At 39.3% G+C, this 18,591-nt stretch overlaps 1 protein-coding gene across 14 annotated transcripts in view; it reads right to left on the bottom strand.

Moving 5' to 3' along the window:
- Nucleotides 1-18,591, bottom strand: part of MYO3B (myosin IIIB) — a 471,131-nt gene that overhangs the window by 165,932 nt on the left and 286,608 nt on the right. For all 14 annotated transcript variants that reach the window (XR_008295422.1, XM_053215252.1, XM_053215254.1 and 11 more), the window contains one exon: nt 226-305. Coding sequence is in view for 13 of the 14 variants with exons in the window: in XM_053215252.1 (XP_053071227.1) it covers nt 226-305 (80 nt within the window). In the remaining variant the exon portion in view is untranslated. The remainder of the gene's footprint in view (nt 1-225; nt 306-18,591) is intronic.

Here is an 18,591-nt window from a genome sequence, read left to right as displayed (position 1 = left end):
TGAAGTTAAAAGGGTAGAGGAAAAGTTTTCTTCCCTGACACAAGATTGTAAGGATGTCATGATATTGTTTCAAATTTCCTAATTCTTGATCTCCTGGCCTTCCATCTCTTGACCAGACTGCCCCAGCAGTGTGCCAGATAAACTAAAGTTGCCTATTCTAGGATTGTCCCCAAGGCAGGAGCACCCCATGGTCCCCATTATTTTGGGTACAAACCTGCTACTCACCTTGGCTCTTCCAGCACTGAAATGAGGAGGCAAAGATCTTGAGGCTGCTGTTATCCTGGCTCTTGTCTGGGCCAAGTTACCTAAGCAAAAAAGACAAAAAAGTTAAAGTGAAGGAAAAGTTAAGGAATAGTATTATGAGTAATTTTTCCCTTTTGGCCTTGTATTTTTATTAATTTTCCAAATGATCTTCTCTGAATATGAACAATTTAGAAGAATTTGAATTTTGAAACCTTAATGACATAAATTATAAACAAATTGTAATAATTTATAAATTATAATTTATAATATAAACTGAATTTATATTAGTTTCATAAACAAACAACAACAACAACAAAAAAAAACCTCTCCAACTCACTCAATAAGCTAGAAAAAGAAAAAAATTACCACAACATAAAGAGGACATAAATGAAAAGCCCACAGCTAACATACTCAACAGTGAAAGATTAAAAGTTTTTCCTCTAAGATCAGGAACAAGGCAAGGATGCTCACTCTCACCACCAACTAGCAGCCCTAGCTCAAGCAATTAGGCAAGAAGAAGAAATAAAAAACATCCAAATTGTAAAGAAAGAAGTAAAGTGATCTCTGTTCTTTGGTGGCATGATTTTATGTATAGAAAACCCTAAAGATCCCATCAAAAAACCTGTTAGAATAAATGAATTCAGTAAAGTTATAAGATGTAAAATCAGCCTAGAAAAATCAGTTGCATTTCTATGAACTAACAATCAAAATTTGAAAAGGAAAGTAAAAAGCAATCCCACTTATAATAGCATCAAAAAGAATAAAATACTAGAAATAAACTTAACCAAGGAGGCAAAAGACTTATATGCTGAAAACTACAAAACATTTTTGAAAGAAATTAAAGAAGACACACAAGTAAATGGAAAGACGTCTTGTTCTGGGGGAAGAAAAGAATCTTTCTCCTCTACTCATCTTAGGTTCATTTCCTGGGGCCCTGAAAATTTGACTGACAGAAGACAGTTTAACAGGAGAAAAAACAAACAGAAGTTTATTACTGTATGCATCACACACACACACACACACACACACACACACACACACACACACACAGGAGTACCCAGTAATGAGTAACTCAAGGGGTGGCTAGAATTGGGTCACACAGCATCTTAATAAAAGAACAAGAAATTTCTACATAAGTGACAAGACAACAACAACAAAAAAAGATCTTTGAGTTTCTAGGGGCAGTAAATTATGGAAGGGTAAATATATGGAGAAGTTAATGGAACGTAAGGGCTAGTTAGTGAAGTTTTGTTATATAGATTCCTCTGGTGCTGTCTCTGGGCTGATAAGGGTCTAGAGTTGTCTCTGGTGAGTAACTTTTGTTCTTCCTGATACAGAAGGGTTGGGGTGGGGGGACACTTCTACAAATTTTCTCTTATGCAAATAGGGGGAGGGCAGAGAGCTTTTCTTACATCTGCTTTTTCTCAATTGCTTTCAGCTCAAAATAATCTTTATGCCAAAGTGGTATATTTTAGGGTGGCATATTCTGCTACTCTTTACTATGTTCACGAATTAAAAGACCTAATATTGTTAAAATGTCCATTGCTACCAAAAGAGATCTATAGATTCAATGCAATCCCCATCAAAATCCTAATGGATTTTTTAAAAATACAAATATAAAAAACAATCTTAAAATTCATCTGGAACCACAAAGGACCCAAAGCTCCCAACAATCTTGAGAAGGAAGAGAAGAGCTGAAAGCTTCACACTTCCTGATTTCAATATATCTTATAAAGCTACAGTAATCAAAATAGTATGGTAGCAGCATAAAGACAAACATATAGACCAATGGAACAGAACAGAGAGCCCAGAAATAAACATATGCATATATGGTTAAATGACCTTTAAGATGGGTATCAAGATTATACAATGGGGAAAAAGCAGTCTCTTCAACAAACTATGTTTGGAAAACTCAATATCCTCATGGAAAAGAATGAAACTAGATCCCTAACTTACACAAAATTCAATTCCTATTGGACTAAAGACTTAATGTAAAACCTAAAACTATAAAACTCCTAGAAGAAATTATAGGGGCCAAGTTTCATAACATTGATCTTGGCAATGATTTCTTGGATAGGATATCAAAAGCACAGGCAATAATAGCAAAAATAGACAAGTGAGATCCCATCTGCACAGGAAAGGAAACAATCAACACAGGGAATGGCAACCTACACAATGGGAGACGATATTTGCAAACCATCTATAAGGGGCTAATTTCCAAGATCTATAAGGAACTCCTACAACCCAACAGCAAAAATTAAAATAACATAACCTGATTTTAAAATGGGCAAAGGACTTAAATAGGCATTTCTCCAAAGATGACATAAAAATGGCCAACCGGTATATAAAAAGATGCTCACCATCACTAAGAATCAGGGAAACACATATCAAAACAACAACAATATATCACTTTACACTGTTAGGATAATGATTATAAATACAACAATAACAACAGAAAATAACAAGTGTTGGCAAAGACATGGAGAAACTGGAACCTTTGTGCACTGCCCGTGGGAATGTAAAATGGCGCACCCAATATGGAAAACAGTATGAAAGTTCTTGAAAAAATAAAAAATTAGAATACCATGTGATCCAACAATCCCACTTCTGGGTATTTATCCAAAACAATTGGAAACAGAACTGTGAAGAGATATTTGCCTCCCAGGTTCATTGCATCACTGACAACAGCCAAGTAGCGAAAACAAACTAAATGTTCATCAAAGAATGAATGGATATAGAAAATGTGGTATATACGTACAATGGAAATATTACTTGGCCTTATAAAAAAGGTCATCCTGCCATTTGAGACAACACAGATGGATCTGGAGGACATTATGTTAAGGGACATAAGGCAGCCACAGAAAGACAAATATGGCATGGTCCCACTTATATGATGTATCTAAAATAGATAAGCTCATAAGAGCAGAGAGTAGAATGTTGGCTGGCAAGGGCTGAGGGGACAGGGAAATGGGGAGCTTTTGCTCACTGGGTATAAAGTTTTAGTAATGCAAGATGAGAAAGGTCTAGAGACTTGGTGTAAAACAGTGTGCACACAGTGAACAATATTGTACTATACACTTAAAAATGTGTTAGAAGGGTAGGTTTCTTGTTGTTTCTTTTACCACAATTAAAAAACTGTCTTGAACTAGGGCACTGTTAGTCCCTGAAGGAGATGGATATACAAGAAAACAGATGCTAGGAGCTTTCCTGAAAGAGAAACTGGACAACAGAGAACCCCACTGTGAAGGTTTAAGACACAGACACTGATTAGCAGATCTGGCAGTATGGATCTCTCAGCACACAGAGAAAACTCCACACAGGGAACCAGAGGACACAGAGAATACGGGCAAGGGCCGTTGAGTCTGGGGCCGATGGGTCTTTGCATTTGCCAGGGGTGTGACCTTGAACAAGTTAATTAATATCTCAGAGCCTCAGTTTCCTTATCTATAACATGAAGACAGTACTACCTTGCTCTCAGAGTTGTTGCAGGCATTCAGTGAGGGTAACTCATGTCAAGCACTGTCAATGCAGGGTTGGTGAAGGTAAGTGCTCTCTTCATGTCAGCCAGCACTAATTATTACCAGTCATATTATTATTACCATTTGCTGTGCATAGTTCACCTAGGACTCAAAGCAGAGAGTAGAGGGCAAGAGAACACCAAGGGATCTTACTAATTTGCAACTGTGAGCACTGGTCAGTCAAAAAAACAGTTGAACGATGAGAAAAATGATAAGACAACCCCCACTCTGAACCGCCATCTCTTGGCCATTCTGATTCCCAATGCTTTTTACCTTTGAAGGAGCTGAGTGGCCTGCTCAGACGCTCTTCTCCTCTCCCCACCCATCCTTAATCTCTCCTCTCCTCTCCTGTCCCTAACCTCCCAAACTAAGTTCTTGAAGAGAGCTGTTTGCTTTTTTACCTAGGATGTCATCTGATTCTGTAGCAAAATAAAAAGTTGTCAATGAAAGGAAATGCTGCAATTTGTGCACAGGCAAGACACTCAAGATTTCAAAGTTTTTAGCAAGTCTAGCACAAAGATGTCCAAATGTTTTCTCTGGCGATATCTTCAGAGGCTAAACTGTGATTAATAGCCCAGAAAGAAGCCTTTGAAGCAGGATTGGTGACATCAAAGTCATAATCCAGGGGTGGCAGGAGCTTTATAATGAGTGGGAAGCATTTTAACACATTTCAAAGGATTTACAGCATGAATAAACAATAGACCTCAGCAGATGCACGACACACACCTTTCAGAAACATAACCTATAAGAAGTTTCCATTTTAATTTAAATGTAAATACAGTGTTCACATTTGTTTCAAAGCCTCCTCCCTGCTTCACCCCTAGACAGCCTCTTTGGCTAAGGATGCCTTACTGCCCCAGAGCACCCTCCTGTCCTTCTCTAGACTGTGGCTACTGACGTGTGCTGAGGAGAGAAAATGGAAGTCACAGACATCTAATGGAATTTATATCCTATGTCGGAACGGGGTTAAGAAAGAATCTGAAATGGAGCTTATGATGATCCCGCACAATTTCTCTGCTTCCAACTTAAAGAGAAAGAGACAAGTGGTCTGAAGACAGAGCTGGAACTTTTAAACAATGGCAATTTCCTGCCTGCTTCGGAGGATTTCATCTCTTGGAAAGTACCCAGGACTCATGATTTCATCTTCCTAAATTGCTTCCTAAGAATTGTCCAAAACAACGGGTTGCTGTTTAAATAATCACGCATAGAATTTGGCTTCCCTCTGCTGCCCTCTCTGGTTTACAGAATTTGTTGCAGGGTTCCAGTGGTGACTGCTAGTGCACATTTGTTTGGAAATTTTTCCTATTTTAATTTTCCCTAACACAAGGTATAGGTTCATAAACTAATAAATTACTGCAAATCAATAATGAAATGTAAAAGTCTTATGTCAAATTGCTACTAAGAAAGGAAATGCAAATAAAAAAAAATAAAATGTTGCAGTTCATCTGCTACCAGAATAAGTTATCTGAGGAGACCAGAGAACTGAAACCATTGATCCAACAGTCAGTCTGGATACAGAAAACCTAAACCACACCTTACTATCTATAGGAAAATGACCTTATATCATCCCGGTCTCCATTAGCATGAATCTTTTTTCCAGGCAACAGTTTGACTGTTATTATAGGAATTTCCTTAAAGACCTAAGACCCATTAACTCTTCAATGGAAAATACCAACTGTGAGTTTACCCCCTACGGTTCTATGAATCACTGAGTTCAAAAATCCTCACCTTGTTTTTTCCATCAAATCGTAGACTACTGTTTTGTGATCCCTACCCAACCCTAATCAGCCTCCTTACTTTGAAAGACCCACCCTAAAAAAACCTGTATCTCTCACTAAATTCGGATCCTGCTTTTCCTTCTCCAGGACACTGCCAAAGCTTTGAGAGGCAGTGGCTCCCTTACTGTGGTAAGTAACAAACTCTACTTTGTCTCATCACCAGGTTGTGTGTATAATGCTGACAAAGTCAGCGTGGGACAGACCTATGCTGATGTGATGCCTATAGTGATCCCAGTGTTCTAATTTCAGTAACAACACTGTAGCCAACAAAAATTCAAGGAGTCAAATTCAGTAGTTGCATAAAACATACTATAGTATTTTGTATGCAAAAAGCTTGTTTTTTTACATACCTATCTATCCTAAATATAATATGGATTTGTTTTAGATTTGATACACTGAGGTAACTTAAAACAGCTACAAAAAATATGAAACAGTTGTAGGAGGCCAAGAGAAAAAGTGTGTTGTTAGATTTCATTTCCCAGTTTTTACTTTCTCCTCTGGCATTCATCTATCGCTTTAAGTATTAATATCAATAAGTGGGCAGGGGGGAGGTGGGAGAGTTCCCAGCCCACTTAATCTCTCACGAGAAGAACACTGACAATATATCGAATGGGCTGTAGTTTGGTGAAGGGAAGGCAGCAAGAGTAAATAAAACACCAGCCTACTCTCCCGGCTGTTTTATACAAGAAAGATGCACAGATAACAAATTCACTCTCTTTTCTGAGTGCACAACCTTACCTTTAAAAACATGCACTCGGGAAATTCAAAGCCCAAAAGAAACCCCTTTCTCATTCCTGAATCGGCTTTTAATTGGCAGTTGTCTGGCATCTTAGAAGTTTCTGCATAATTAACATCTCTGGACTATTCTGCTTGAAGGAAGCCAAACCAATGTTTTTGCTGCTTTCTTTTTCATTTAGAACGTGAACCACGGCTTTAAACATCTGTGACCCAGTGATTTTAAAATTGTAGAGCTGAGGAAAAATAGTAATTCCTTCTTTCTTCCTTTAAGCTTTAAAACTCATCAACAGGATGTCAGCCCAGCAAATAACTGTACTGAATCATGAGAATTCAAGGAGGTAATAAGACTTCCCTTTCCTAACTTGGTCAAGAGTGGAGCTGAAGGTCTTTGTTTCCTGCATTTTATTGCCACATTGGCAGAAGCTGCCAGTTCAGTCTCCCCATAGGCAAAGCCATGTTAAAACAACAACAACAACAATAACAACAACACCACCACAAGCACACACACACCTCTGAGTATTGTCTGCTTTCCCCACATTTTCTGGTGGAGTTTGCTTGTAAATGACAGGACATGCGTTCACAATAGTAGTGGAGCCTAGACGGTTGACATCTATCAAAGAAGATCTGACCCATTCAGGAAAAAAGAAAAATGAAATTCACATACACGGATCTGTCAGCACCCACTGTTCACTGACATGGGAGATTGGTTTATTTCAGCCTCAGAGCAACATCCACATACAGCAGAGGTTTTAGTCCAACCAGGGCTGGTCCTGGACAAAATGTAATTTAGGTGAGGGATATATTCAAGTTCCACAAATACCTTTTTTTTAAGTTTATTTATTTATTTGAGAGACACAGAGAGAGAGAGAGAATGAGCAGGGGAGGAGCAGAAAGAGAGGGACAGAGAGATTCCCAAGCAGGCTCCTCACTGTCAGTGTAGAGCCCAGTGCAGGGCTTGAGCCTACGAATTGTGAGATCATGACCTGAGCTGAAACTGGAGACTTAACCAACTCAACCACCCAGGCACCCCCACACATTCCTTTTCACGCTCCCATTCCCACTTCTGAAGGTGCAACATGGCTTTAATGCTGTATCTCTTCCCTACTCCAACAACCGGTTCCCCTTATTTTCTTGCCCCACTCTTGAACTCTACAAGGCAGTACAGACCTCCTCCATCAAACCTTTCCTATGTTCCAAATCTTCAGGTTACTATCCTCCTCTGCCAACTAATCCAGATCTCATTTGTTCATGGATAAATAAATTATTTAGTAATATTTAGTATTACTTCACTGAGGTGCAAGATGTTTGCATAGAATGGAAAGCTTTCCAGGAACAAAACATTTACAGAATGATTCTGTTAATGGAAATGTTGGGTAGCTATAGACCATCCAGTGTCTGGGTAAGATGAGATTGTTCAGAAGCAGACGTTCTTTCAGTTAATGGTGCTCAAGTTATTCATGCTTTGAAGTAAGACATTAAGGGCCCTCTATGGTTCTTCAAAAAATGAATAGAACACAGTTTTTTGTATCTCAAGGAGAGGACAGCCCAGAGGAGCTGCTAGGGGTAGGGAAAAGACTGACATATAAACAATTCATTGCAGTTTAGAGTGGAAAGTGTTGTAATAAACCTGAATAAAGTGACATGAGAGGATAGAAGACTAAGTTTTCTGGACAGAATGAGAAGAAAGCTGGAGAGTAGGCAATAAATGAGCTAGATCTTGAAGGATTAATGGAAGTTTGACATGAAAGGGAAAGGATTCTATTTGGAAGATGCAGAATGTTTAGTGAGAACAGAGATCTTTAAAAATTCCAGAGACTAGGGTGCCTTGCTGGCTCAGTCAGAAAAGCATGTGATTCTTGATCCCAAGGTTGTGAGTCTGAGCCCCATGTGGGGTGTAGAGATTATTTAAATAAGCAAAAAACATAAAAACTTTTAAAAAATTCCAGAAACTTCCAGAGACCCTACACATCAAACTCCCAAGCAGCTTCTCATTTTTATATTAGATATTTAATAATAGCATAAAATAGTATTTTACCCTTATAAGCATAAACCCAAGTTCCTTGCCCCTCCTTACCAATGAAAACACTAACTATGAAGGCAATTTGTGGGGGAAAAAACATGAAAAAGGAGGAAGAGGCAGGCTCTGCAAAGGCACTGTAAGTCACTGGGACTATGAATAAAATCTTTGCTATTTTTCGGCTCCAGGGGTCTTCAGATAGAGTACTCAACCATTTGTATGGCTGAAGTTGGATGGTTTGGATATAAGCCAATAGGGGACTAATATCATTTGGTCGGTACAAATACTAATTAGGCCAAAGTCTTGAATCAGGTAGTTGCACACAGAAAAGTGACATTCTATATTTAAGAATAGAATCCAAAATAAAATGCCCAGGCAGGAGAGAATAAACTGATCACTGAATATAAAAAAAAAAAAAAAAATCCTTCCCCTAGAAGTTCCACTCAATATACCTTATCTGTTGGTGATGAGTCCATTGTACCATTTCTTTGTGTGAAGCACAATACTTAAGTTTCCTTAGGTTTTCAGTTAAGACCCAGAAAGCCACACAGAAAATAAGATGCTGTGAAACTCCCATTGTGCAGGATGACAACTGAGTCCCTGAAACTATAAATGCTTCTTTGGTTCTCCCTCTTTAGCATGGAAGCAATGAAAAGGATGTTATACTTGAAAGTGAGAAATTTGGATTCTTATCCCAGGCCTGCCATTGACTTGAGATCACTCTACTCTCTGTGACTCGCTTGTATTACATGTCAAATGAGGAGTTGAGTAGATTAGTGGTCCTCTACATGTATGCCATAGAATTCTGCCAAGGCACCCATGGAGCACACCCTCTGTGGCTACACAGCTTCATTTAGATCAAGGCCAGGCAACGTGGTGTTAAGAGGGGTAGAACCTTTTGTGAGAGGGAACTACAAGGAACTATGTTGACCTGGTACCAAAGAGATTGTGTGACATCTGTGGCCAGGACATGTGAGACATTTACCTGGGCTTTATAGAGCTGGGCTTTAGAGAGCTGGTCGGGGCAATCAGCAATATTGTTCAAAAAGCAACATCACAGAAAATATTTGCAAAAGATACATCTCATAAAGGACTGTCATCCAAAATATACAAACAATTCTTAAAACTCAACAAGAAAATAACCCAGTTAAAAATGGACTAAATATTCTTTTTTTCTTTTATTTTTTTTTTAATAATTTCTACACCCAAGGTGGGGCTTGACCTCACAACCCCAAGATCAAGAGTCACACGCTCCAGTGACTGAGACAGCAAGGCATTCCAAGACAGGCCAAAGATCTTAATAAACAACTCACCAAAGAAGATATACAGATGGCAAATAAGCACATGGAAAGATGTTCCGTATCACATATCTACAGAGAAATGCAAATTAGAATAAGAGTGAGACACCACTGCACTGACAACAGCAAATGCCGGCAAGGATGTAGAGCAACAGGAACTCTCATTCACTGCTGGTGGGCATGCAAAATGGTGTAGCCACTTTGGAAGAGAATTTGGTGGTTTCTTACAAAACTAAACATACTCTTAGCATGTGATCCAGCAGTCCCACTCCTCAATATTTACCCAAAGGAGTTGAAAACTTGTGTCCACACAAAATCCTGTTGCCAAAAATTAGAAGCAATCAAGATATATTATAGCAGGTAAATGCATAAAGTACATACATCTAGATGACAGAATATTATTCAGTACTAAAAAGAAATGGAACTATCAAGTCATGAAAAGCCTTGGAAGAGCCTTAAATGCACATTACAAAGTGAAAGAAGCCAATCTGAAAAGGCTACATACTATATGATTCCAACTATATGACATTCTGGGAAAGGCAAAGCTATGGGGATAATAGAAAGGTTAGAAGTTGGGGGACTCTCCTCAATAGGCAAAGCACAGAGGGTTTTTATGGCAGTGAAAATATTCCATATTGTACCATAATGATGGATTCACATCATTATACATTTGTCTAAACCCATAGAATATACAATATCAACTGTTAACCGTAATGTAAACTATAGACTTTGAGTAATAATGAAGTATCAATTTAAGTTCATCCATTATAAAAAATGTACCGCTCTGGTGGGAGATACTGATTATGAAGGAGGCTATGCATGTGTGGGCAGGGATATGTTATACGGAAATCTCGGTCCTTCCCCTCAATTTTACTGTGAACTAAAACTGCTTTTAAAAAGTTTTTTTTTAAAGCAACATCATGCAGAACAAATGAGTAAAAATTGTGGATGCAAGTTAGAGTAAAAAAGGTTGAATAGTGTCGGGCTTTCATTCAGCTCTGAAATTCTACCTATGTGAAATCCATCTCAAAAGAAGCCTGGAAAGAACAACATAAAGAAGATAAAATTAAAATATGTACATTGTATTATTGTTTCTTTGCAGTTTGGTAGGCAACAGAAAGATGAGGGAGCAGTGATGACAGTGTGGCTTAGATAAATGAAGGAAGTGTAAATGATTTTTACCGAGACCTGGATACATAATTTGCCAAAGCTCTCTTCACAGCTGGTCACCACAAGCAACTAGCAATGTTCTGTTTCTGTGGTCTCTTTAGTGACTCCTCCTTCACCTGGCTATTGCAGCTATCGTGAGCTTATTCAGATCTCAACGTTTATGTGCATTCTTCTTAGCACATAAGATAGGGGACAGTAATATAAGTGTTTGCACCCTCCCTGCAATGTTTTTAAGATTAAGGAATTCAATGTGCTTATCTTCAACATCTTCATAATATATATATTCTCCTACTAAAAAAAATTATGCTTCATTCAGTTTGCGTGTTAGTAAATACTGGCCATTTTGAATAACTGGGTACTAATACGAATACAATCATTACTTACGTAAATCTTTTTTTTACTGAGTCCAAGCATCCAAGGTTAACTTTTGATGTGTACTTATCCAAGTCTATTTTTACATTTACCAATTATTTTGCTTTATTTCAAGGAATGACTATTCCAGATAACCTCGCTCCCTTTTTAAAGAACCTACTCTGAACATCCAGGGGCACATATTTGAAAAAAACTACAGCAGCTTAAGAATCCAGAAAATAGGGGCGCCTGGGTGGCTCAGTCAGTTAAGCATCCAACTTCAGCTCAGGTCACCATCTCGCAGTCTGTGAGTTCGAGCCCAGTGTCGGGCTCTGTGCTGACAGCTCAGAGCTTGGAGCCTTCTTAGAATTATGTGTCTCCCCGAATGGATAAAGAAGATGTGGTTAATATACACAATGGAATACTACTTGGCATTGAGAAAGAATGAAATCTGGCCATTTGCAGCAATGTGGATGGAACTGGAGGGTACTATGCTAAGTGAAATAAGTCAGGCAGAGAAAGACAGACACCATATGTTTTCACTCATATGTGGATCCTGTGAAACTTAACAGAAAACCATGGGGGAGAGAGGAGGGGGGAAGTAAGTTATAGAGAGGGAAGGAGGCAAACCATAGAAGACTCTTAAATACTGAGAACAAACTGAGGGTTGATGGGAGGGTGGGAGGGAGGAGAGGGTGGGTGATGGGCATTGAGGAGGGCACCTGTTGGGATGAGCACTGGGTTTTGTATGGAAACCAATTTGATAATAAATTATATTTTTTAAAAAAAGGATTATGTGTCTCCCTCTTTTTCTGCCCCTCCCCCGTTCATGCTCTGTCTCTCTCTGCCAAAAATAAACAAACGTTAAAAAAATTATTTTTTTTAATTTTTTTTTTCAACGTTTATTTATTTTTGGGACAGAGAGAGACAGAGCATGAACGGGGGAGGGGCAGAGAGAGAGGGAGACACAGAATCGGAAACAGGCTCCAGGCTCTGAGCCATCAGCCCAGAGCCCGACGCGGGGCTCGAACTCACGGACCGCGAGATCGTGACCTGGCTGAAGTCGGACGCTTAACCGACTGCGCCACCCAGGCGCCCCTAAAATAATTTTTTTAATACTAAAAAAAACCAGAAAATAAGAAGAGACATACTGAGAAAGGCAACATTCTGCAGGGAACAAAACTTACAACATGCCTACTTGCCAGCATTACTCCTATCTTAGCTACACTGGCATGGGTTTTCTGAACACCCACACACCCACATTCCTCTTCTCTCTCATGTCACGTGTGTGTGTGTGTGTGTGTGTGTGTGTGTATGATTTTTGTTTTATTGTTACCAATTCATAAAATGGCAGTGCCCAGAAAGTTCTACTGAACCTCATATGTGTCATGGTGTTAAAGGATAAAACTATATTTTATTTCTTAAGTACAGGCATAATTTTTTTGAGCCTTTGGCCTTGTGATATAGCATACAAAATAACCATCTAATTTCAAAAACATTGTAAATTAAAGACTTATCTTACATACTTGGGGTGCCATAACTACTGTTTTTTGGATTTTGTTTAAAAAAAAACAGAACAGGGGCGCCTGGGTGGCGCAGTCGGTTAAGCGTCCGACTTCAGCCAGGTCACGATCTTGCGGTCCGTGAGTTCGAGCCCCGCGTCGGGCTCTGGGCTGATGGCTCAGAGCCTGGAGCCTGTTTCCGATTCTGTGTCTCCCTCTCTCTCTGCCCCTCCCCTGTTCATGCTCTGTCTCTCTCTGTCCCAAAAAAAATAAACGTTGAAAAAAAAATTAAAAAACAAAACAAAACAGAACCTATTAAGAATAAAAGTCAGTACAAAAGACTATTTCTCTGATGAAGTAATTCCACAAGCATAACAAGTCTGTGCTAATTCTAGAGGCTGCAGCTAGTCAGTACACATGTGTCCGAGTCCTTTCAAGTCAATATAAATATTCTACTTTACGTAGGATTTATCTTTAAAAAATTTTTTTATGTTTATTTTTGAGAGAGAGAGAGACAGACAGACAGACAGACAGACAGTGTGAGCAGGGGAGGAGCAAAGAGAGAGGGAGACACAGAATCTGAAGCAGGCTCCAGGCTCAGAGCTGTCAGCACAGAGCCTGATGTGGGGCTTGAACTCATAGACTGCAAGATCATGACCTGAGCTGAAGTCGGACACTTAACTGACTGAGCCACCCAAGCGCCCCTGGGATTTATCTTTAGAAATGATTCCTTATAGAGATTACAAGCGAGGCCAGGCACTAAGTATTTCTATTCTCAATCAAAGTTTAATGTTTCTGGAGACTGTCTCATCAAAAAAGATTTCTTCAGCACTTGCTAAAAACTTGGAAAGTGCCCTACACGTAGTAGATGCTAAAGAAAAATGTTCACTGAAGATGCTCAATGCACCACCACATTTTAGGCGACTTCTACCCTTGCCTTCTAGAGATGGATCTTATCTACCATTTTCTGTCAAACTTCAGTATCACATGTTCTTCCTCAGTCATCCAAGAACACCAAGGCTCATTATCCCAAGTAGATAAGCAATGGACTGTGAATCATTTTGCAGAGTTATGTAGCACCATGGATGTGTAATGAATCTGAATGAAACAGATTTATGGGTTAAGTGTTTCTAGAGAATGTCTCATCAAAGCTAAAGATGTTCGTTGATGGAACACTGAAAGCTATCCATGAATCTAATTAACACTGTTTCTTCTCACTGGAGTATAAGGTCCATGAGGGAGGGCACTAAGTCTATTCTATTTACCACTCTCTACCCAGTGGTAAACTTAGCAAAGAATAAGCACTCAAATAATACGTGACTGAATGAGTGAATAAATTGTGTAGCATTAAATTTTTATTTAACATTACATCCAATACTCTTTAGGAGCAGGCCCCAGTACACCTCACTTCCCTCTACATAACCTATTTTGCTGGTTTCTGTCCATGCCATGTTACTTTCATATTTCAGACCCTTTGCTCAAACTACTGGAGGTCTGGATTACAGAGGTGAAGTGGTTAGGATTGTGAGTTCTGGTGTCAAACCACCTGAGGTTTGTCTCAGGTCTGCCCCTTACTGGTCAGGAGTGCTTTAATGAGTTACTTAATTTCATCGTATCTGGGTTTCATCATCCAGAGGGCTGGACAAATGTTTATTGAGCTTTGGGAACAAAGTGTTCCTATTAAATTTATGGTTAACAGAGTTTCAGTGGTGAGTAGAGATGCAGATGTTGCTGGTATAGGGGATTGATTGGAGCCACAGGGAACCCCCAGAGGGCCTACTTGACCAAAGAGTTTTGGTTTAAGCCAAATAACTTGACTCAGAGACAATGTTTTCAGCATACATTTTGAGATTTACAAAAATGTTATTAATCAGGGATTCTGGTTAATTGGGAGTTTTATAGAATATCCAATTTTCTATTGCCTAGAGCCTTATTAAATGCTGGGTTGTTTGACTAGAAAAGAAAACAAACTGAGGATATAAGATTTGAGGGTTTATTTTATTCTCTCCCATTTATTAAGATATTATTTTTATATTTTTTAAACATTCTATTTTTTTTTTTTTTTTAGTTTATTTACTTTGAGAGAAACAGAGAGAGAGAGCATAGCAGGGGAAGGGCAGACAGAGGGAGAGAAGGAGAATCCCAAGCAGGCTCCACAGCATCAGCACAGAGCCCAATCTGGGGTTTGAACTCACGAACTGGGAGATCATGATCTGAGCTGAAGTCAAGAGTAAGACGTTTACCTGGCTGAGCCACTCAGGTGCCCCATTAAGATATTATTTTTAAAATACAGAAATCAGAAATTCTCAACAGAAAGACCGCATAATGTAATATTATCTTTAAAAAATTTTTTTTTAATGTTCATTTATTTTTGAGAGCAAGAGAGACAAAGCATGAGTGGAGGAGGGGCAGAGAGAGAGGGAGACACAGAATCCAAAGGAGGCTTCAGGCTCTGAGATGTCAGCACAGAGCCCAACATCGGACTCAAACCCAGGATGGCAAGATCACAACCTGAGATGAAGTCAGACACTTAACAGCCTGAGCCACCCAGACTTCCCTAGAAGAGTTAACAATTCTTAAATACTAACATTTACTGAATGTTTACAGTGTAGTAGATATGTGCTAAGTGGTTGAAAAGCATTATTTGATGTGACAGTCCTGTGAGCTGGGTGCCCAATCCACAAAGAAAGGAAACTGAGGCAAAGGGTATTTAAGTTTCTTGCCCAAAGTTGGCTATCAGCAGTACGCAGCTCTGCGCAGTCAACACTAAGACAGTCCATCAGCTAGGATGGCCTAATTTAAGATTTTACAGTAGTTTCCGAGTTTTTGATCTTATTCAAGGCAGACTACTGAGTAATCGATGGGACTGCGGCCTGGCCAAACTGACTGAACACAACTGACGTTAGATGATATCTGGATTTTTTTATCATTCACACACCAAACCAGGTCAACCACCGGGTGATCCCACTGTTGTGGGATCACTATTGTTGTGGCTAAGCCAAACCTAATCAACTGGAAAACAGCTGATTCAGGGTTTGTGTAACTTGAACTATCCTTGTGAAATGTAAAGAATGGAATGACTCTACTAAGTACAAACCTTAATGAAATCTTAGCGATCCTCTCTCCCACTTCCAACTCTCCAGTTCCGTAAAGTGACATTTTACTTAGTTTACTGACGTCTCACATGTGCAAGCCAGTAAAGTTCACAATTGTTACTCCATACAGCTGTGGTTTACAGCTTTTCTTCACACACAAGCTGGCACCAGAGCAAAATGATTAACTTTTATATGCATCTAACATATGGACCAGACTGTCAGAAGCTGGTCTTGTATTCTAAAGAGAAAACTACAATTTCTATTAATATGACCCAAATTCCTGGGGAAAAAGTGTTAAATTGTGATCCATCTCTAAGTGGAGAGATTATAATTATAATTATAATGGCTTTGTTTCTAATTCATTTGATTTGAAACGCCTGGAGTTATCTTTTAGTAAGAGAAGGGAGGAGGAGGGTTAAAATGACCTGAAAGCCCCATTATAAAGAGATTTTATAGTGGGATAAATTAATAAACTGTAAATGGCCTTGAGACTTTTTCTCCAATATGAGCTATGAAATGAAAGCAAAGAACCTTTCATCTTAAATGGGAACATATTTCTTTTCTATGAATGTGAAGGATGCTGGCCGAGAGAAGCAGAATTTACTTTTCTTGCATTTTTGACCATTTGAAAAACATCACAGCTGCCACATTTGCTATACTTGACAGGATCATTAAAGAAATAAAACAAAATGTCTCTAAATTGAACGGCCACTTTAAAATAAAATGTACATTCACTGTCACATTTAGGAGCTATGAAAGAACTATTAAAATGTGTTGAGGAAAGATAGTGGCTCTGATTCACAACAGATACTAACGCTCCCAATATTAGAGCCATTATCACAACTCATTATTGAGCTCAGTTTTTCTTTCTCAAGAACATAGCATCAGCGGGGGCCCTGGAGTTAAGAAAGCACAAGGAACTTTTGGGAATGGATTTAAGACCCACATGGCAAGGTTGCCCTGGAAAAGAAAGTCGGGGAGAAAATTCTCTGCCTGGCACTGCCTCAGTCCCACTTGACTCCTGATCCTCAAGATGCTTTCCACAAAAAGCATCTTATTGGTTTTGGAACCCCTATACATGAGAGAGGCATCTCTTAGTATTTCTGCAATAAAGATATGTATTGGATTTTCACAATCAGTATTCCCCACGCTTTCTGACCATGGAAATCTCTTATTCCCCTCACACCTCTTCACATCCCACGAACCTAGTGCTGCATGCAACACATTTCAGGAAACACTGCTCTTACTACTGATAATATAGCAATATTTCTATCCCTGCAAAGAGAATCAAGGGAAATTTTAGAAGTTTGTGGAACTGGAACTCTGCAAATCCAGAAGGGTAATTTCTCTCCTACACAGAAAAACAGTAATCTGGATACAATAAAATATTATTTTATGAAGCAAGAAGAATTTACTTTCCTTGGGAGGACCAGCAAGAAGAGCTCTTTGGCATTTCTGCACTTCTCTTAGAAAGCAGAAATGAGGCACTTTTGTGGCCAGGGCAGTGCTTCTTTAGAGCTACAGCTATGCAATATGGTGGCTACCGTGCACGTGAAAATGTGGCTAGTCTAAATTAGGATGTGTCATAAGTACAAAATACATACCAGATTTTGGGAACTCCATGCAACAAAAAAGTAAAACATCACATTAGTAAGATTTAGATTGAGTACATGTTGAATAATATTTGTGATATATTGAGTAAAGGTATATTAAAATCATTGCACCTTCACCTGTGCTACAGACTGACTGTTTATGTCCCCCCATTCATATGTGAAATCCTAACCCCCATTCATATATGATGATATACACATGCACCCAGGTTTCTGAGCAGGGAGGTGGGGGTCTGTGAAAGGTGGTTACGTGATTCAAGAAGGCAGAGCCCTCATGAATGGATCAGCATCCTTACAAAAGAAACCCCAGAGAGTTCCCTTGACCCTTCCATTATACAAGAACACAGTAGAAAGGCTCTGTGAACCAGGAAACGGGCTCTTACCAGACACTAAATCTGCTGGCACCTTGAGCTTGGATTTTCCAGCCTCCAGAACCATGAGAAATAAATTTCTGTTATTTATAAGCCATCCAGTCTGTGGTATTTTGTTATGGCATCCTGAACAAACTAAGACAACCTGTTTCTTTTTGCTTTTTAAAAAGGGGTATTAGAACGTTTTACACCCCACTGGACAGCATGGTTCTACAGATCGAAAAACAAAACAGAGCCCAGTGAGAGCTTTTAAACTCCAGACTGAAGGTTTGGGCTAGAGATTATTAGGGGTTTGTCTGTTTGACTTTAAGGTTCCATCTAATCAGGGGAGGTCCTTCATGCAAACCCCTCAATGTACAGGTGGGAAGCTGGTTCAGAGAATTAAACATGAGGGATGCAAAGTACCAATCGACATCTAAGTCTCCTGACTTATGGTCCAGGGCTCTTTACTCCACTGCAGCTGATGGACTAGAAGAAACTAAAAGTAGATTTTTAAAAAGGAATGAAACACTTAAGCTGCTTACATTTAAACATAAAGAAAGCAGCACTTGGAGAATGCAAACTCAAAACCTAAAAGCATTCAGGGGTAGGGGAAAAAACACAACAAGAATTACAAGATACGCTATCTCACCACCACAACCACACTATGCCTGCATCTTGGCTTCAATAAGCCTAACAAAGAAAATCAAAGATTTTTCCAGGCAAGGGCTGAAAAGGTGTGAGGTTTCTCCTGCAGCTGTCCAGCTGTTGCCAGGACAGAAGGCAAAGGAGGATGCTGTCCTTCATGGAACCTCCCCGAGGCAGCACAGATTGTGGCCACACGTCTCCAACAGCCCCCAGGGCAGCCACATTTCTGAGCAAGTAAGTGGATCTCATCCTTCTTGGTACAGTTTATACTTT

This window comes from Acinonyx jubatus, chromosome C1, assembly GCF_027475565.1.
Source record: "Acinonyx jubatus isolate Ajub_Pintada_27869175 chromosome C1, VMU_Ajub_asm_v1.0, whole genome shotgun sequence".
Lineage (NCBI taxonomy): Eukaryota > Metazoa > Chordata > Mammalia > Carnivora > Felidae > Acinonyx > Acinonyx jubatus.
The sequence above is the reverse complement of the archived record's forward strand: the minus strand, read 5'-3'. Positions and strand labels throughout refer to the sequence as shown.